Below are 21774 nucleotides of genomic sequence, written 5' to 3'. Positions count from 1 at the left end.
AATTTACACATTTATTCAGTTTTATAAAAAACACACAGATAAAGTTATTGGTCCTTTTAAAAATTTTATTTATCGTTAAAATCAATTATGTGTTATTTTAATAGCAAGGATAAATTAATTTTCTATTCGTAATTTAATATAAATTATCAATAAAATTTTTTTTATTATTTATGATAATCATGTGCTCTCTTTCTGTTATAAACCGTAAAATTGCGAATATGCGAACACATTGGAAAAAAACTATTATAAAAAAAAATTTGACGAAGATTTAGGCACATCATTCGACAAACAAATTATTACCGAAAGAAGTATTTTCCGGGATGCAGGTATGATTGAACGCGAATCTCTCTGATATTCGCGATCGCAGCCGCACGTGCGTATATGGACGGAGAAAGCGCATTCTCGTGAAGCGAATACCAGTGTCAACTCGCGAGCGGTGCGAGTGTCCTTCAATAAAACTCCGGTAAATAAATCGCAATCCCTGAAATACAGTGTCTGTGCCGAGGAAACGCGACACAGCAAAGCGAGCACGTCGCCGCGCGGTACGTAACGAATTACCCAACTGGGCTGAAGAATGGCGTCGTTTTCCAAAATAATTGGTACGACAATATTCACCGATCGATTACACGAAATACGCGAAAGCTTCAGGGACGATCGAGTCACACACTCGAAGAGTGTTTTTGCGTTAATCCCGTATCTTTCGTCGTAAATCGTTCGCGTTCTCTGCGTCAATATGTATATATAAGCTCTCGTAGACTTTTGATTAAATCCGGATTCGCGCAGATGCTTCTCGTTAATTATCTCTGCGTCGAAATTATTAGAAACAATAACGTGTACTGTTTTTTTAGGATATACCTTGACGGGCAATTATTGACAAGAAGATATGTTCAAGGGAAAAATACATAATTAATTATCAAATCTTGTGCGATATGTAAGTTTAAAATTAAGTAAATTGATGGCAGCGTTACGAACTTTTCTATCTTAAAACAAACCGTGAGACAATCTGAATACAAGACGAGCGAGGATATTTGTCAAGTGATGAGTTTTAAGGATTATGCGATTTTATATTAATCTTATGGCATATATAATAATGTTTATTAAGACTGCTTTCATTCCCTTATAAGAGAACATTCAGTCATTTTGTCTCTTTACTTTCACCAATGAAGCAACATATTACGGTACTTGGTTTGAGCCTTGATTCTCATTTGATCGTCAAATTTTTCCCGCAACTTATCGTTCGATTTACATAATAAATGGCTGAAGAAAACTCTCTTTTTTTATCTTTCTTTTTTTTTTAAATCTCACTAAACTGCCGAACGTCGAAACCGATAGACAAGCAAAGTACTAAAAGTTTTAACTTATATTATTGCCATCTTTATCATCGAATCGCCCTTATCTGATCCACACCTGACTCTTTACTGGAATGTTATTAACTTTCGGGGAATGATGAGCGCGGCCAAGTACCTCCTTAAACGTTACGGCATTTTCATCTACCGGCCGACTTACTGTGGCGGAGCCGCCGTAATTCGTAATGTGGTGTTCGCGACGTTACTAGAGTGTGTGTTCGTTGAGCTTAAATCTCACACATAGAGAACTCATACAGCGCCACCAGCTTAAATTACTCCCCACCAACGTACGCGTATAACTTCGCGGCCGGTATCCTCTCTTCTGGGATGCCAGTAAAGCTCCGTCAAGAAATTTAATCGAGATTGGGAAAACCTTATTTTCCCTCTCGTCCGCATTTCGCGTCTCGTTTTGCAGCCAAATAAAATGCTGTCGTGGGTGAGACACTCGTTCTCCCTTTCCCTCTCCCTTGTTGCGAGATAGAATCTCGCGAAACAGGCTTTACTCCTCTCTACCGAGAATGGACGACGTTTTGCGATAAATAAGAAATAAGTAAAAAGAATGCGACGTTTGATAATGCCAAAAAAAAAAAAAATTACAATAGAGTATCCGCGCTTAAAAATTTCACTTAAAATAAAAATGCCGTGTGTGTATTATCAATGTACAAAACGTTTTCTATATCTTCGTGATTAGAATCTTGATTCTAAATGGTCAGAGAACAAGTTTTGTTCTAAATCGAAAATATATGTATGTGACATCAAGCTTTAAGAGGATTACAGTACAAATCCGTGGTTAACGTTAAGGGAACATTCTTCCAGTGGACGGCAACTATTCGTATCAGCGTCAAAAATATTGGGCATTTTTTTATTTCAGTTGTTTTTTATTCCTAAGCCCCAATAATCTTTAAATTCTTCTGGAATCGATACCGATAAATGCTAAACATTTACGATAATCATTATGTCATTTTTAGTGCCGATGCTTAGAGCTTATTTTCGATAAAATTAGAATTAATGAAAAATAATAATGCTTTTGGACGTGTTGCGTTATTAAAAAATAATACATCCATAAAAATCTACAGATACATATAATCGGAAAATAATATATATATATATAATAACGTCAACATCTCCAATTGTGCCAAAATTAATTACCTCTGTCTCAAAAGAAACTTGTGCTTGATATCCTTGTAAAAACAGGAAGAGCTTCATTCGACGCAAAAATAATTCAAAGAACTGTTATCAAAGAACGAACCGTAAGAATCGAGAGACCAATTAATTCTCTCTGTAAAGTTATATCGGAGACAGTTCGGGTGCAACATTGTTTGTGCGTTGACACAATGATTGCCTCATCTCGCAAGAATGGACTCTCATCGCACAGAAAAGCCGGTCCGGATGGCTGAATGAGGATATCTTTATCGTCCTGTTTTGTGCGTCCTGCACGCGCGTTGTATTGCGTCTAGAGCTCGTAGACGTCACGTCCGTTCGGTCTGGCCACGGCCGGTCGACAGGACGACGGACTCGCGTACGAGTGAATAATGTGCACTCTAAGACGTACATCGCTAGAATTTCTACCACCCTCGCCGCCGCGTGGCCTCCTTGAAAAACTCACCGTAGTCTTGCAACAGCAGTAGTGGAAGAGCTTGACGTAAGCGCTGCGAAAGTGGCGGTCCACTACGCAATAGAGCAGATTATTGAAGCAGGACTTGGACAGAGCGAACCAGGCCAGATTGTAGAGTATACGGGCTCTGACCGGCCTGAAGGAATTCACGCAGACCGCCACACCGAACGGCAGCCAAAACACGGCGAACATCAAGCAGCTGCACATGTTCGTCTTGGTGAGCTCGTAGTCCCAGGAGAAGGCGGCCGGCGGTTTGTACGTCCGCGTGACACGTCGCACGCGCAACACCAGCTTCGTGTAGAAGAAAATCGTTATCAGAGCAGGCATCCCGACCAGCAGGCTCGCACCCACCGCTTGCTCCATCGCGATGCCGCTAAGCTTGCGGAGACAAAAGTCAGGACCCACGTCGAAGGTTGATTGTAAGACCACCGCAATCACGGCGATCAGCCAGAAGAAAACAATTACAGCTGTTATATGGCATGCCGTTACATTGGCGTATCTAGAAGATTAAAAGATTATATTGCTGTAGAGAAGATGTAGGTATGTATGTTTATATAATTTCTAATGCTAATGATTAAAACAAAAATGTCTTAACAACGGCTATCAATATCTTGTCTATTCAAATATTCATAATATTATAATAAATATTATCATAATTTTATTGTTTTTACAAATAAATAAAATGATATAAAAAGAGGTTTATTCAATTATTATATAATCAAGATAAGAAATATTTTGATAACAATAAGATTGCGTAAACTGTCGAAGCATCATCATCACACAACTCAATTATCATTACAATTGGTACATCTAGGAATAAATCTTGCGAAAATAATAGAAAATAATACATTGTCTCGTGGATGAGTATTCTCCCTTTAATTGCATCACGAGCTTGTTTAAGTCCCAGCTTTCTTATACGACGTATTCAATTAAAGAAAATATTTCCGCCGGTAATACACTGCGACTGCAATTACGGAGTTGGTCGTACTAGTCTGTGGATTAACGAGGGGCTTGAAAAACGAGTCGGTAGTTACGGAGTTAGCGGCGCTAGCAGACGATTTCTCGTTTACAATGCGAGGAAACTTCCCCGAGTCCACGTGCTTGCCGTGATTCTTCTGACGCGACCCGTTAAAATACTTCCCGTAACGCCGTATTGTCGCAAAACTTTCCGCGTGCGTATGAAAAGCAGCAGTCGTTTTCGTCCTCGTCGCCGTCGCCGTAGTCGTCGTTGCCGTTGTCATCGTCTCCCCCGGGATCGTCTGCTATCGGTTACGGATTCCGGCAATTCAAGCTAAAGAGAACGTCGCTCGGAATGCGAAATTACGAACTCGATCGTGACGCTGATAGAGAACCCGGGAAGCACTTCAACATCAAACTCAAAGTTCCAAGCAGTAGCCGCCATACGCCATTATACGCGATGGCTTAAACTGATAACAGTAATTTGATTTCTATCCCATTCACTATATGTTTACATTACTCGTATTCATCCACCGTTAACTATCGCGAGATATTTTCGTGCCACGAGTAAGATGATACGCGCAGACATGTGCGCATTATAAAAAAAAAATTATAGCTTCCTCTCCCCAATTTTAATAACGTTATTTACCTATAATGTGTATGCGGGCACACATTAGACCGAAATATTTATATGTTCACTGATCCGAGAAAGTATGAAGGCGAGGCATAATAAATAAGTCGAGTAACACGATGTACACGAAGTACGAATTATCGATTTCTCTAGCTCAGAGCGCTTCACCTTTTTGCGAGTAAACAGGCGCGGTCACATAATTTTCATGCCTTTATTGTCCTCGCCGGAATTTCGACCTTCGATTCGAACGTTGACCCGACTTGCCTATATTACCTATCGTATTTAGGGTGTTGCCTTAGAAACACTTGCTCGGCAAATACATCAAAGTCAAATATGCATACATATATAAAAAAAGAAATCAGTAGCATATTTTCTTAAAAATTACTATACGTGTTTGGTGGTTGCAAAAAAAAACGCGATCCGAAACAAAAGGAAGCTATTACGTGTATCTTTCTAGTTTGTTATATAAATTTGTCGTTAGAGAAAAAAGAAAAAGAAAAAGAAAGAGGATCGCTGGTGGAAATATCATAGGACAAACATCCCCGAGGCGGAACAAGAATGTGTACATGTGTGGAGGAATTGCAGGAACGTGGTATCGATTGCTGGAATCGCCGGTACCACTCGCTTTATCTTTCGGCTGGCAAACAGTTAACACAAGCGGGCGTAATTTTCGGGCCACTATTGTCGCGAACGGTGGTAAGGCCACCGGGGACCAAAGAGCTTTACAAGCACACAGGTTTTGGTATATACGTTACGACGACCGAGCCAAATGAAGACCCGCCTGCAAGAAGCAGATAGCCTCGCCTTTGATCGAAGTGAATTATTTACATGGAAATGGAGACAATCTCCTGCTGCAGGATAATGCAAGTGTTTATTAAGGCAAATTGTTAGTCGGTAGTCACAGCAGTTTGATGAAGTTCGTAGCTTGTTTGCGTGCTCACCGTAAATGGATTTAACTCCATCTTCACATATTGGATCTGATATCGCATGCGGGATAAAATTGTTCCTATCTTTTCTACAGTTTCTATTCTCGCCCTTTAAAAGATTTGAATAGATCCCTCATTTAACTTGAATTTTATAATATATTCATTCAAATTAAAGATATAAACAGTCATTTATAAACAATAAAAAAAGTTCATTTATATTATCAGTTTATCGAGTAACGATAAAAATTTTTACAGATATACACAGCAGTAAAAGAAAACGAGTTATTACAAGTAATATTTCCGATTATATATCAAACAACTCGGTTTGATTAATCGGCGTCACACACTATAAACTTCTTTATTCAGTTATCGAAAGCCGCAGCCAGCCGATAAAATTCGCGTTAAAAAACCCATTCCCCCGTTGTCTACCAAACGAAAGAGGAACCCTTTTTGCCCGGCCTTTGCGCGAGCGAGAGTTTGTTAGTTTTTACGTCGGCCCAACAAATCGAGACACCCCGGGGTTCGATCCATTTTTCATGCCACCCTACGGGGACAAATAACAAACTTTGTTAACGATTACACCGCAGTACATCAGTTCGGCCATCCGTCCCCCAGAGCGACTGACAGCCGTGGGCAAGAACACAAGCCTGCTCGTGTGTATGTGTCGCGTCGTTCCGGAAACGGACCGTTCAATTAGTAACCGACAAACGCCACCTCGTAAACAAAGCGCGTGGGGTTTAAAGGCGACGCTTTGAAGGGCCCTTTCTCCTCCCCTCCAACGCGGGAGAAAAAGGAATCGAGCGCGATGAGACGAGCGGTAGGAAAAAGCGCCGACAATCGCAGGAATGTAGCGGCTATTGATCGCGCCACCGGTCACCGTGTGCTATATCTTTTCGATCGACGAAGCGCCCGGCACTTAATTCGATGGTGGAATAGGGGACACCCCTCCTCCTCCCTCCCTCCCTCTGTTTCTGTCGCTGACAACGCATTTCGCCGTCTCTTTCGTTTGTCGTTCGTCGACACATGGGCGCGAGCGGATCCACGATGTCTCGATGAAGAATAAAAAAAACACACAAGAAAGTATTCTGGATGAGACGACGCGGTAACGGTAATAGAGGACTCGTCTTGCCGAAGGATGGCAGTTACAGTTGTAATATTGATCGGGCACCGGGTTACTGTTCATGTCCAGAGCTGGATTCGCGCCATTTCAAGAGTCAAACGAAAGGTCAGCATCATTCCCTACTATTTTCGCAATAAGCTGATCAATCTTTCGCTTCCCGACGAATCGTTTTTGCAACATCGGATTTGTCGAGTATATAATCGATCACGTGCGAAATGCAGATGCGCATTCGTTTTAGCCAAGTGTCTCGTGAGAAGAGAACACGTCATTGCATCTGTTAAATAATATAAATTATCGAATAATATGAATTAATATGTTTAGTTGATCGAACAACAAATTACATTATTACGTATTCAAGCTGCACCATGGAAGCTAACTAGGAAACATTTTAATCCGGAACTGCGTCTATGCGCAAATGGAAATGTCGCAGCAAATGAATTTGCATAGAAAGTTGGAGTTTTGCATATAAATAGTACCGAGCCAGAGACACAATGTGTGTCATTACTTTAGAATTGCATTTTCGCACTACAACACACTGTAATCGTATTGTCGGAAAAGCCATAAATATATGAAATATTGGGTAACCATCGCATTATGAAAGCGATACACCGCATTTCCCCCACAACGCTATAAAATCATGATATCATTAAACTCAGTATTATATTCAACGCATCGACTGTGTTTTAATCAAAAAATATATTACGAAACAAGAGCATGATATAAATTTATATTTTTAGATGGTAACTATGCCAGATTAGATGTAAGCAATTATTAATTTAATTTATTGTATTAAGTTATTAATATTGTAATTAAGATATTATTTATGAATTTATAAATGTTATAAACAATCTTTATTTTCATTTCTCTATATTTATATGTATGATTGAGAAGTCATTTGGGAGAAAAAAACAGTTTAAGTTGAAAAATATTATTTTGCAAAGTTTCCATTTTGTATAAAATTCAATTATTTGTTGCACATATAAATTACAGTTTACATGTGAAAAAAAAAGATAGATTTAATATCAAGAGTTACATATATATGAAAAAAATTATAAAATATGTAGAAGGATTTAAAGCTATAAAATTCTAACGTTTTCTGACGTTTCTCTTTTTTCATCTTTATTCAAAATATTGATAAATTAATGTTAAAACATATATATTTCATGTTTCTATAAATTTGAAGGAAATTTTCAAGAGAAGAGAAACTTTGGTAGAGAGAAAATGTAACCGAGAACACAAACAATCAAAAATACAAAGAGATAGAAAAGATTTAACTGCAGTTAAGCTGTTCTCTCCGAGAACTTCTCGATTTCGCCTGATATATATCACGCTCGCGAATATCACAAAACCACAAAAGGGCCCGCGGGATAAAATAGACGGGAAAATGAAACACGACTGTGTGATGTCACGTGGCAGTCGACGCGTTAAATTGCGGAAACATCCGTTTTACGCGTATCTCTCTCCATTCTCACACATACCTTTCGGCGGGCAGACACAGACGTGCGTAATTTTCGAAGGCGATTGCGGCCAGCGTCAGTACGGTCACCAAAAAGCAAAGGACCTCGAGGGTCCACTCGAATCGGCAGGTAGCCAGGGACTCTTCGTGGCCCGCCAGGATTACAATCACCGAGACCGGTATTACCAGTCCGGTTACCACCAGATCCGCCAGCGCCACGTTTACGAGGAATGCGTTTCCTGGAAAAAAGAATCGGCATCAAACTCATTAAAGTAATTAGCTTCTAACAGTTTTTGCGATCTCGAAACGCTCGAAGAGAGTCCGCGTTCCGCATTTTTTGCGTCCGTATTACACAGCGTGGGCATGGTCTTGGCAGATATACCTACTTATTATGTTGGTTTATCGAGCTAATAATCACAAAATTGTTCGAAACAAAATCTAAATTAATACATTAGTCGTGTATTTTGTGCAAATGGCATAAGTTTGGAAAAAACTTATTAAATACATTATTTTATATATATATATATATATATATATATATATATATATATATATCCTTATTTCTCTCATATACATTTATAATCTTCCCAAAAACATTAGCAAAGTTCATTTAATAGAGAAATTTTAAACAAATTTTATTTCGAATAATTTTTTCTAAATTCTTGCGAGTATAAGTAAATTATATATCAATGATAATTTAAATTCATTCCATAAATAAACTTAACAATACCATGTGATTAAAACTTGATAATAATTCTTGTATCGCAAATTTTATTCGTATATTCGTATACATATAGGAGAGCTTGGGGGAAATCCATACAATATCAAGGTATACTTAAACCTTAATGCTGAGATTGTCACGCGATGGAAGGTGGGTGGAGCGGACAGTAGATTGCGCTAACACGTGTAAATTAGAGGTTTCATATGTCTTCTGAGGCTTCTTCGACACATTTATGAACCGTACCGTCGCAAATTTATGTCGCAGTAGCTACAATTTACCGTCTGAAATGTAATCCACTGGGTTAAACTTGGCCGTTTCCGATCGATCGAATAGGATTCCAGATAGTCATATAAATTCGTAGGGTAACCGTGTTGGATACATACCGATCTATCGCGCACACGACGCCGAGAATTTCGACTGTACTGCCAAGAGCGTCAAAGACTTCCTCTTCCGTTGGCAAAAGTGCCAGTCTTCGATCGGATACCCTTGTGCCAAACTATTATATTACGCGGACTGAAAAATCTTGGCTTTTTTCTTTTGCAGCTTTGTGCCGCAAGCTAAAAAGGAGCGCTTCATTTTCGCAGACCGTAGCCGGTCTCAATCTCCTGCATTTAATCAACGCACGCCCAGGGACATAATATCGCTCGTGGCTTCTTCTCGGCCGAATCGTAAAAGCCATAGTAATTGCAAGACGATGTCGAGCGAAACGAACGGTCATGCCGGCCGTAAAACTTTGCTCAGACGCGGTATAGCGACGTTCGACCGACGACAGCTATACTGAAACGAGGCGGAGGCCAACGGCGCAGAGTCACGAGCGTTATTACGAGTCAACGATTATAGCGTTTCATAAGTTCATATACGTAGAGTCCGGTTCGAGCGAAATATCAAATAGTAGAAAGTCGCGGAAAGAAAGGGGCGTAATATCCGCATTACCTCGCGCTGCCCCTCTCGCGACGCGATATATTCCCCTCGATTCTCGGGGATTTCCCCGAGATCAATATCCAACGAAGACACACGAAGAAAAAAGGAAATAATATCCGTATGTCGGCACGTCCTTAGAGGAGTATAACGCTATAATAAGGTTGCGCGAGGGAACGAACGTCCGCCGTTACGCTCGCTCGCACTACGCTCTATGTGAGTAATAAAATGCATAATAAGATTCATTTCTTCCTTTTTTTTTCTTTCGCTTCTCGCCAAGGGCGCAACGCTAAGGCATTCTAAATTAACGATCCGTCCCTCGAAAGAGACCCGTACTACGATATTTCTCTACGCCAGGAATAAATGAAGTTTTCATTAGTCAATCGCCAGGTGCGTGCGACATGCATATGCATTCGCGCGCGCGCGCGCGCACGGAGCAATTATTATAATTATACATTTCCTCGCAAGCCACATTTTGGCCGCTCTTTGGCCCACGTTGCGAAGCTAGAACTTTGTTCAACCTTACAAGGCAAATTTTCATTTACCATGGTTTCCTTATGTAAATAGATACAACGCGAACAATGGGATAATGCCTCGCGTCGACGTAAAAGGATACGGTAGATATCAGGTATTCAAATTACTTAGAAAACACCTAAGTATATAGTTATGAGCAGCCGAGCGTCACGATTTTAACCGCGCGGTTTAATTAATTATGTCGCGAAAGCACTTTTAAAGAGTCATCAGCACCTATAAATTGCAGACAAAGCGGCGCATTAAGCGTTGCAGCCCACACGTGTAATTTGATTTTTTTCCTCGACATCTTATCGCTTTCTCGCGCGCTAAAGAGTACTTAGTATTGACACTCTCATTAAACCTGGGTTAATTGCAACTACTTTTATAGAATAATTCATTTGCATTCATTTGCAAAGCTAAAATCTATTGAACAAAAACAAACATTACAGCACGTGTGAAAACAAGCTAGTATATTGTTGTCATTAAATCATAAAAATATAGCATCACATTGCACGGAATAGAAAATTTCTTGAATTATAATTTAATTATATCCTTTTTTTATACTCGTTTATTTTTTCAAGAGAAACTTTATTGCAATACATTCTTTTGCTCAATTTTTCTTTTGTATTAATCAATATAACGATGTCATAAATTAATATCAAGAGATATCTTATCGATCATTTATTGAAAATTTTTCTTGTTTTTTATTTATTATTGAAAACAAAACTCTCGATAGTAGCTTACGTTTGCATATTAAAAAGTTAATAATCCTAATACCACAATATTAAGAATATCTGGGAACACGCAACTACCAGATAAAATAAATTACATTTCCAGCCTCGCTTCAAAGCTAAAGTGACATTTTTGCCAAGGGTTACCTCGGACTTGTCGGCTTTATCGGAAGCGCAAAACGCGTGATCGCATCAACACTCGCGGCGGCCGCAAACGTGTGTTCGCGCCTGTGGCGAGGATATTACACCACTGCGATAAAAATGATTACGCGACAAATTGCACCGTCCGCAGCTCGCCTCGGCGAGGGAGAAGGCGCCCGTTTTTCGCCAGCGCCTCCGTCTGCCGGTTAATAGGATGAAATATCGCGGCCTCTCTGGCAGCTAGATAGACGAAAACTCGTGGGAGAGAATCGCGGGAGAGGGTCGGCTGAGGATCGGAGAGGACGAGGGGACCCGCGCCGCGGGTCTCTCTCTTCAGATATCGGCGAATTAAGCGCCCTGCAGTCGTCGCATTCGCGCCGCCCGCATTTCGCGCCGATCGCATTTTCCGGCGGTACGTTTCGCCGTGACGAGATCCGATCGATTCAGCGGTTGATGCGTGGAATAAATTATCCCGCATCAGCGCTCCGTGGCGTCACCTCGAAATTGATTCTCTCTATCTCATCCTCCTCTATATCTCCATCTCTCATCCGGGTCCCCTGTCTAGCCGCAGTGCCGCAGCATCGTCATGGGAACGTGCTCTCAACCACCCCCCTCACCCCATCCCCTTTCAACCCACCCTCCCCCGGAGTATTCTTCTACGTACCGAATGAATCCGCGCTGATCAGAATTTGTTTTAATCGATTTACCGAGTCAGCCCGCCCACAGGCACACAGGCTCTCGTTCCTCTATTTCCTCGTTGTGCCACGCCGTTTCACGAGCGCCGAACCGAACTATTCGCCAACCGCACCGCGGAGTACTCGAAGTATTCGCATTACCAGCGGGGATTCACCGCGTTCGGCCGCCTCCGTGATCGGGGTTTCCAAGGGGAGACGAGACCCACAGACGAGACGAGATGAGACAAGAACGAGAAGAGGAGGAGGAAGGAGAAAGAGAGAAGATGGAAGATATAGAACGGCGCTCTCTCGTTGCGGCATTAGATACGGGGCGAGCAGAGTTATACGGCGACGCCGGGCCCGCTCGTGCGGCTACGCGCCGCGAAATTGACTCGCTCATCCGTGTACACCCTTATAGGGACCCCACGACTGCGCAATCCATTACGGCGCCATTCGAGTTAGCGGGCATCGCGCTGGACCCCGTTGCGGTACGGGGGCTTTTTGTTTCTACCGAGTTCTCTATGCCGCGCCGGCAGAGTTCACGCAAACGAAGCCCAAGTCCGTCCGACACTTCACGTCCGCAGTGGAAATGGGGTTTACGTCAGGCACGAACGGACATCTACGAAAGCATTTCCCGCGCGCGATCCTCTCGTTTCGCGCGCGCACACCCACCGGAGACGTTTCTGCTGCCGGGCGAAACGGGGACGCGCGGAAAAAGGAGGGATCCGCTCTAGTGCTAGGGCCGGATTTCCGGCTACAGACAGGCCAGTTGCTGTCGCGTCACGTTCGGACGTATTTATTGGAAAGGGACGATCGTGAAGTTCGAAATTGCGCGCGCGATCGGCACATTAAAACTTCAATCTCGTTACAAGCTTATTCGATGTCCTACGATGTCCCATCCATACCCAAGCTTCTGTATTATGTATTATTGGCCGTTCGCGTAAATTGATAGTGGCTCGAAGAAAATTCCTGGTAATAGATATTTTTCATAAGAGAAAAACTTTCTATTTTATACAAAATCCAAATCTTTTTTTTTAATTTAAGATGCGCTTAACTATTTTAAAACAATATAAAAAATGGTATAAAAGAGAGAGAGAGAGAGAGAGAGAGAGATCTTAGTATATAATTATTGACAATAAAAAAGAATTATTAAATTATTATTAATTATATTATACAATATAAAAATAAAAACTCATAATAAAAGATAAAAGAAAATTAAGGCAAAAATTTAAATATATCGTGATTACGTTATATCAATAAAAGCGAATAAATCCGTTATTGAAAAATTAAATATAATTATATATATAATTATATTTCTCTCTGATAAGAAAACAATTCTAATTTATAACTTATATTCTCTCTCATCGCTACATTGTTTTCAATGTAATTTTTCAAATATTCACCAATAAAAATTATACGAGCATGAGCGTAAGAAATAAATAAGCCAATGAGACAATTCAGATGACTGTTAATGTGAAAATACATTCATGCATTCCCATCATCTCTCTACATTTCAGGATAAATAAAGATTCATGTATCTTCATTCACGGCCGATATCAATATTTTATACCCTACTTTGAGATACGCATTGAATGCGGAAACGATTTTAGAGCATCATCTTCCCGAGAACATTTGCATTCATCGCATGGAGTTCGGATATATTTACAATCACTAAAAATAAAATCGAGGAATAGTCACGAATGAGTCGGAGGTTAATACTCGTTACCGCGATAATAATGACCCAAGTTTCACATTGTCATCACGAGGCACGAGAGACGACACATCACAGCAAACTGCGCATTAAACAGAACTTTATAGCTGACAAAACGAGTAAAACGAAACGAGTTTTTCTCGGTGAATAGTTTCGGACAAACGAAAGTCGGTATTATTTGCGCCATTGTCGAGATTCATGCGGAATAAAATAGCGGTAAAAATGTTTCGGGCCGTTTCAATAAGAATTACGAGGCTGGCCAGTGTGTGACGGTACACAGTTATAAAACCGAGAAACTCGACAAATTGGAGTGCTGAGAAGAAGAAGGAAAAGGGGAAAAGGAGGAAAGGAAAGAAAAAAGTCCATTTAAAGAGAGAGAAAATACGGTAAAGTAAAATTGATTCGCTGCTCTGGGACACCAAGTCTTCTCAGAAAGCTTATACATGATATATATATATATAACTGTATCAAAAAACTATAAAAAATTAATAATATATGAGTAAAAAAATACAAGACAGATAATAATCATAATTGGTACAAGTGTGTATATATGCAATGAAAAAAATTAAGTATATGTTGAAACAATAATTTTTATATAAAAATATTTTTAGTATTAAATGTTAAAATTTTTTTCAAACCAAATTATCATTTTATCTTCAAAATGTTTTTTAAGAGAACATTGGGACTTTTGTACTCGTCAACAAATTTATCACTAAATTCAGATTCAAAGTTCTAAAACAAAATTTCATAATTTGAAGATAGATCGTTTTCAAGCGTGACCCAATTTCTCTATGACAAATTAAATTTGTGGATTTAAATTGAATATAAAGATAAGGAGATGGAGAAGGAAGAGTGACACACTCATGCGACAATGTAATTACATTTCCACCGCCATTGCTTTGTGTTCCATTGCATCTACAGTCATTGTTATTATACTCTATGCGGAGTGTTCGCGTGCAAATAATAATTATCTCGGGTCGGTCTCAGCGCGGAGACGCATGCAACATATATATATATATATATATATATATATATATATATATATATATGCATCGCGCCCAGGGATTATTTATTATCACGCCAGCGTATCAGCGAGAAGGAGAGAAACGAGAGAGAAGTTCGGTTTGCAAATAATACGAAAAATCGATCTCGTCATTGCCGCAGGTATAATGGCACGATGAAGATCCCATCTTCTCTACAGATTGTACCGACGACGTCGTTCTTTGCTGTTATGTCCCTTCCCGGCCGGATACAGACGGAGGACGCTTTTGTCCGTGGAGACGCAAAAAAAGATAAGAGATCTTACCGCGACGATATATACGAAAGAACGTTGTCGCAAAGCATGTCGGAAATGTACGACCCCCAGGATGGCTTTTAGTCGGATATACTTCTATAGAGTAAAAACTTTTGTCGTTGCATTTGTCGATGAGAGTATTCTCTTTCAGGTACCACTGGCTCCCTGCCGCGTATTCTCTTCCCTCCTCCTTTCAGTTCTTTCTAATGTCTCTCGTCTTTACCATTTTAATTTTCCACCTCAAATTTATACAGTAGAAACGGTTCTCTTCTCTACGCATCACTATTCGTCTTCATACGATAAATTCTGCATTCGTCTGTTATTCTTATATATAATTGTGAAAAAAAATTGCAAGCGTACCTCGTTTGTTGAGCTGATCTTCTACTACCACGGCGGATATCATGAAGACATTGCCCACGCTCCCGCCGACAGCGAGAGAAGCCAACAACAGAAGTCGGGCGACTCTGGACCAGGCCGACGACAAGGTAACTAGCGAAACATCACCGTCGATGCCATTTAACGCCTTGTTCAGATTTATTTCAGACTCGACATTGACGACGTTTGCCACGGTGCTCGCAGCGTTATAGATTGCCGTTACGTTCATTCTGAAACTGAAAAGAATACGAATACAAATTACATTGTTTATGCGTTTAAATAAATAATAATGAATAAACTTATATTCTTTAAGACTATTTTAGAACATTGTACTAATCAGCACAAAATTTTTGATTTAAAAAATTATTTTTACTCAGTTGTAAGTACAAATTAAAATTGCGTTTGGTGACTAAAGTCTTCATCTCCTATGATTTGAACGCACGGATGATTTTAACGGCACATGCAACAAAGTCTAACTTTGATGAGCAACACATCGCGTCTCTCATGAATTTAAGGGACGGCCCATGATGGTCTTCAAGACTGAAGCACGGAGGAAACGAGGCTGAAGCTATTCGATATCACTCTATTACACGGAGAGAGGCCTTTTGAAGATTAGGGCCGACAAGACCATACCGACCACCCTAATTGTGAATTATCGATCGGACCAGTGTGGGGATAGTCACCTGTTCCGACCGTGGGCCATGTTAGGTTTCTACAATGTCCTCGTTGTCACTAACAATCATCTGCGCAATATCATGGTAATTAGCAAATATAAGTGTCATGCACGCAGTCAGATAACAGCTGACGTTAGATGCAATATTATGCAACTTTAAGAAAACAAGCATTTAGTTCAAAAAGCAAAACTTTAAAAATTCATAATGCTCGTCTCTAAACTGTCTTTTGTTAAACACGTCACACACTTTATTTTTATTGAAATAATTAAATTTGTTGATTATTTCCGTAACATTTTTATATAAAATATTGAACTTTTATTTTTAAATATTATGCGTGTGTATTTGACATAAATATTCATATATTTGCAATGTAATACATATCTATTGCATATTTCAAATTATCAGTATTAATTTAAATTGTATTATAAATAACGAAACCTATGTGCCGTGCTATTTTGCATATAAATGGAACCGTCTTGATCAGTATCTACAGCGTTTCCAAAGCGAATTTTAAATTTTCATTAGCAAATGCAGCTTCGGGAGACATTGAAATGTTTAACACACCGTATTTTATCGGTCGACGAACGCGAAGAAATTGATCGCGAAAATTACGTTTAATAATAAAGCTGTATCATCGCTCCTTCTTCCGATCGACAAACCATCCTTCCTTACAGAAATATTTTCACTTGTTGCATTAGGGCTTGAAATGGCGAGCCCCTTGAGCCAATAATCTCATCAATCCCGTTACGTGACCTTTCACGCACATCGACATCGAATCAATTTCGCTGCGAACGATGCCAGTATCTTTTCCTAATTGAAAAACGACTTCTGTGCGAACGAACGAAGCGTCATTGATGCGGTAGAAGAAGAGCTAACTGCAAATTCTCGCTTCCGTCTTCGCGCGAAAGAGGATCAGTCGGAATGATTGATGCTCGTTGTACGAGATGCCTCAAAACTTTCTTGTTTTTTTTTTTATAGATTCTTTATTGTGTATACAATCAATTTTTTTTTGAACAATTTAAAGAATCAGTATTTTTAATTTTTGCATTTTTAATTTGTTAATTTGCATTATTAAATATATCTTACAATTGATATTCAAATCTGAAAATTTAATATTCATTAAATTCAAAATAAAATTTATCTAATAGCATTTGATTTATTCAAATATTTTGTTGAATTTGCAAAAAAAATTTCGTTTCTAATCGCTGATATTTTAAAAATAAAAGTTTAAAAATTCGCAGCTAAATAAAACTGTTGCGACGATTTTGAAACATCATGTACCCCGAAAATACATAGCCATGCATCTTACGATACTCTTATGTCCGCTTTAAGCAGCTTTTAAATTGTACATCTATTTCAAGAGGTGTCTCCGACCGTCTGACTACTCAACGAGACGTATAGATTACAATCTCATTGCGACACCTTGCGAAAATGGATCTCATTCGCGATGCAAAAAGATGCAAACGGTCCTATCGGCGGAAGAGAGCATCTCACGTTTCACGAGTCTCCTTCAATCCCCGTTCGAATGTGTGTGTAAAAAACAAGTTACACGTTCGCTCTCTCGAACCGAGAGCGCATCTCGATGAAGGAGCAACGATGGATGGCGCTTACAACGGGAATGTTGACGGACGACCACCACGATCCATCTCGTCGATCCTGAATGAGCTAGATGTTACAAGAAGATGTGATTGCGTTCTCGCGACTAAGAAAAAGGGAGGATTACCTCAGAAATCTGAGTGTGTGTGTGTGTGTGTGTGTGTGTGTGTATTAACGAGTATTCGAATACAATCTTTTGAATTATTCCGACTGTGCGGCGAATCTACACTACTCTTCCACTTTACAATTAAAATCTCCATACAAGGGATGCCACGAAATACACGGCTACCTTCGTCGTGTCCCCCTTTATCTATTTGAGAATGCGCGACGGAGACGAGTCACGTCGTCTAGTCCCGAGCAGCAGTCCGCTGTGACATTGTCCTCCCGTCACATCTCGCGGTCGGAAATTTCATATTTCTATTCATACAGACATGGTTCTCGGTGCTGCTCACCGGAGGATCACCTCACACGATTCAACCACCGTGAACACAGAAGGCAGGAAAGCCGCGATCTACTGTAACAGCCGCTTCGCGGCGATATCGGATTTCGTGGGATCGATGATGGGGCAGGGGGTAACAGTTAACCCCACGCCAAGCCTAGTCCACGTCCGTTTTTCGTGCTCGTATCCGACGGACGAGGATAAAGCGCCCCGTGCTAAACGCTAGTGCTCGCGTCACTCGCGTGCTTAATTGCCGCCTCGATGTTCGCCTCTCCAAGCCTCTCCGCATGCTACGTGCAGTCGCTAAAATTTTTACGGCGCCGACATACGCGCAAGCTGGACTCTCTCTCTCTCTCGCGAGAGGGGAAAAAAAAGGGGGGAAAAAAAAAAAAACGTATAACGATCTTCCGGAGAGCGTTCCGGCCAGCGCGCAGCTCGCAACGACACCTTTTACGACTCATTAAAGCGGCCGAAATCGAAGTTACGGTGCAGCCGTATACCATGTTTTATTGACGATAAAGCCGGTGAGGAGTAATTAGGTTCGTATCAAGTTTGCAAACTGCTTCATTTTAAGACTTTCGGAACTTCGCGCCCGCGAGCGCCATCGATGCTCGAGGAGTGGCGCCGTTAATTTGCATGAAAGTAATCCGCAAATGAATATTCACCCGGCATATCATTAAGACTGCGAAAGAGGGGACGCGGGCCGGCCAGAGTTAAGAGTTAATGTTCACGCGTTCGTAATGATCAAAACATGTTCATTTCAAATTTATGTATGTAAACTGAAATTCACACGGCGTACATATTAAACGTGAGCCTTCCTGCCAATTTAACAAGCTTACGATATCGCCGAACTTGCACCTCTAAGCTCTTAAGGGAAATCTAACTAACAAGCTGGCACACATTTCAAATAAACGCACGAAACCGAATGACAATTTTTAACGCTAAACGATCCGTGTAATTACGCGCCATTACCTTTATACGCTTTATCCACAGTTATGGATTGAATGTATGAACGCTATAACTCCTTCATTCCAGCGGGAGACGTTATAAAGTAGATTCTTGAGCCATCGCGCTCCGATCGGCCGCGTATAAACCGTCGATGGACGATTACAGGGCGGAAAATAAAATTTCTCCGGAAAACGTACGCGCCAGTGTGATAAAGGCGGCAAGAAATTTCGCGGATGGCGGGGTTACGCGATTACGTGACGCGTCAGCGGGGAAGGTTACGAGAAAGTTTCTGGAGTGTAAAGTGGGCTTAAGGCAGGCGTAAGGATAAGAAGTCACCGAGGCGAGGCTTTATGAGGAAGCGAGGGTGAGGAGGAGAGAAAGAGAGACGGCGCGATCGTGAGAATATACACGGCTAAGCAAAAAATTCCTCGAGAATGGTGCTCGGATGTGCTCGAAACGGCCCGGAAGTTTCATGCATGATGACCCGATCCTCTTTAAGATCCGGATCACGTACGCCGGCATCTTTTAATAAATAAATGCATCGTCGATATTTGGCGCGAGATGCTGTAATTTCTCTCGACTACATTTTTGACGTGCCTTTGCGAGGAAGAGTACGAGCGGAATTAATGCATTTGTAACGAGAAACTCGTATAACCATTCATTGATATTTTTCAACAATATAATTAAAAAATAACCGTTAATTATTTATCATCTACACTATTTTTCTTAGATAATTAATTGATCGTTTTTAACAATTTTTTAAGCTTTATTAAATTCATTAAAATAATTCGACGTCAGAGTTATTTTATTACTATCATAAAATGTATATAGTATATATTTTTTAATTATTTTTTCTAATGTCTTTTGTATAACGATCTTTCTCATTGATATTATGAAAATGAATAATTAATAAGATAAATTCATTGACTTATATTGATTTACAAAGATAAAATAACATTATTCAAATAAGTAGGCTATTGTGAAAAAAATCTTCAATGAAAGACACGAAAACGGCAAGGCTATGTAACACGATCATAAGCTGAAAAAAATTTTTATTAGCTTCTCGTGCAAAGAACGATGTATGCAGATAGATCCTCCCATAATCTCGCCCTCTCATCCGCTCTGCATAGTATCGTCTTACCTAATGGGTTTTAAATCGCGCGAAATACAACACCGCACCGATCGTATTATTTCCGTCGCAATAAAAACAAATTTCTACCAATCCTTACTCATGCGTGTACATGCAACGGTCGCAAATACCATCTTAGTACCATCGTAGTCGTAAATGGTTTGCGAACCGGTATTCCGCGAACCGGTACTTTTTTTTTAAGCCTTATTTATCGCTGAACTTCCTGATGATGGTGTCGCTTGTAAATCGAGAAGTTCGCTGTCGCACTTAAAGTCTTTGTTTTTTGCAAAAGTATTTCCACTATATGTCACGTACTCGCTATGTCGAACGCGCGACATAGTGGCAATTATTGTATATCGGTAGAAAAAGAATTATAATTTATAAAGAGAGACTAACGGAGTAAACAAGAATGTTTCAAGCTTGTTTTTAAATTTAATTTGGAGTTATTTTTTTTAAATTTATGATTATTAAATATTTTTGCACAAGCAAGTCTTAAATTAGTAATCTAATATTGAGTGGAACTAAGATTGAAGCAAAGCTTACTTTAAAAAGATAAAAATGAAACATAAAGTTTCTTCGTGTATTTGAGAAGTCTTTTCCAAAGTTTCGTTTGCAAAAAACTCTTTTAATCATGTATAACTGAAATATTATCCGTATCTTCAAAATAATTCCAAATTGCTTGAAAAATCCGCTTAAAGATACTGCGGAAACTATAAAAAATATAATGCAATAACTGATTCCATATAACTATTATAACAAAACATTTTAAATCTTTCGTAATGAGAAGAATCGTCTTTCATGCATAACAAGTTATGTCAGGTTTTGTATGCTTCTTGAAGAAGCACAATAACTCGTATCTATTCTACGCTACATACAATGCACTTAATGCACGTGGCCATTATACTCTTGGCTTGATAATAAAATCAATTAAACTGTCATGTGTGTGACGCGATATAAAATGTTTAATACCTTTCAGCATAAAAAATTCTGCATACATTCCATCTTGCTTCATTTATTTTCTTAAACAATATATTCTCCGCGCTCTCTCTCTCTCTCTCTCTCTCTCTCTCTCTCTCTCTCTCTCTCAACGAAAGAATCCATTAAATGGCTGTCGAGCACAACATAGGATCCACCTGGTCCCGACCCTTTGTAAACGAACACAATCGGTCGGCAATTTCGAAATATTAATAAAAGATCTAACGCCACGATTACGAAAGAGAAAGAGAGAGGGAGAAAGAGAATATGGACCTCTTTATTGTGCGTTCAAAAACACGCCCACGCAAAAGAACAACAAAGTCGTAGCATTGTAGTATATCGCATCGCAATATTGCTGAAAGAATTGAAACGGAGAATCTGAATGCGAGACTCTTTATTCCGCGCTCTAAAGCAAACACGTTCATAATATCGCGAATACATATCGCGCGCGAGCGGTCCGTGTCACAGTCGAACAATACTGAATCGAGATATGCGTATACGATCCGTCAGAGCGGTGGATTTTTCATTACGGTTGTCCCCCGGTTTTTTAATTAATACGATTCAAGGAAGAGGAATGCGACGCGGAACGTGCGCGATTTTGTCGGCGCGAGCGCGCCGCGTTCGCATAGAATTCCGCCCTTTAAAATCTGCATCGTTAATTTCCGTCAGAACATCTGACGCGTACAAAAATGTGCCACGTGCATATGACAAGCGCCTAACTCGATCTTTTATCCGAGCCGCGATAACGGACCGACGCGGCGCGCCGGATTTAACTCATCGGATTGCCGGCGCGAGACTCGGCGCCGGACGATCAGCGGCACGATGGCAGAAATTCCGCTCGCTATTTGTTAACATCTTTTCGAGATTAAATTTTAATCCCACAC

General features: G+C 40.1%; 1 protein-coding gene across 5 annotated transcripts in view; it reads right to left on the bottom strand.

Annotated features, from left to right (window-relative positions):
* Positions 1 to 2476: 2476 nt before the first annotated feature.
* The window catches only part of LOC126849692 (melatonin receptor type 1B-like), a 138742-nt gene continuing 119444 nt past the window's right edge, over positions 2477 to 21774 (bottom strand). For all 5 annotated transcript variants that reach the window (XM_050591803.1, XM_050591806.1, XM_050591804.1 and 2 more), the window contains 3 exons: positions 15115 to 15365; positions 8074 to 8290; positions 2477 to 3460 (listed from right to left, as the gene is read on the bottom strand). In XM_050591803.1, coding sequence (XP_050447760.1) covers positions 2800 to 3460; positions 8074 to 8290; positions 15115 to 15358 — 1122 coding nt within the window. In that variant the 5' untranslated portion in view covers positions 15359 to 15365 and the 3' untranslated portion in view covers positions 2477 to 2799. The remainder of the gene's footprint in view (positions 3461 to 8073; positions 8291 to 15114; positions 15366 to 21774) is intronic.

Source organism: Cataglyphis hispanica, chromosome 5 (genome assembly GCF_021464435.1).
Source record: "Cataglyphis hispanica isolate Lineage 1 chromosome 5, ULB_Chis1_1.0, whole genome shotgun sequence".
In the NCBI taxonomy this organism is placed as follows: Eukaryota; Metazoa; Arthropoda; class Insecta; order Hymenoptera; family Formicidae; genus Cataglyphis; species Cataglyphis hispanica.
The sequence above is the reverse complement of the archived record's forward strand: the minus strand, read 5'-3'. Positions and strand labels throughout refer to the sequence as shown.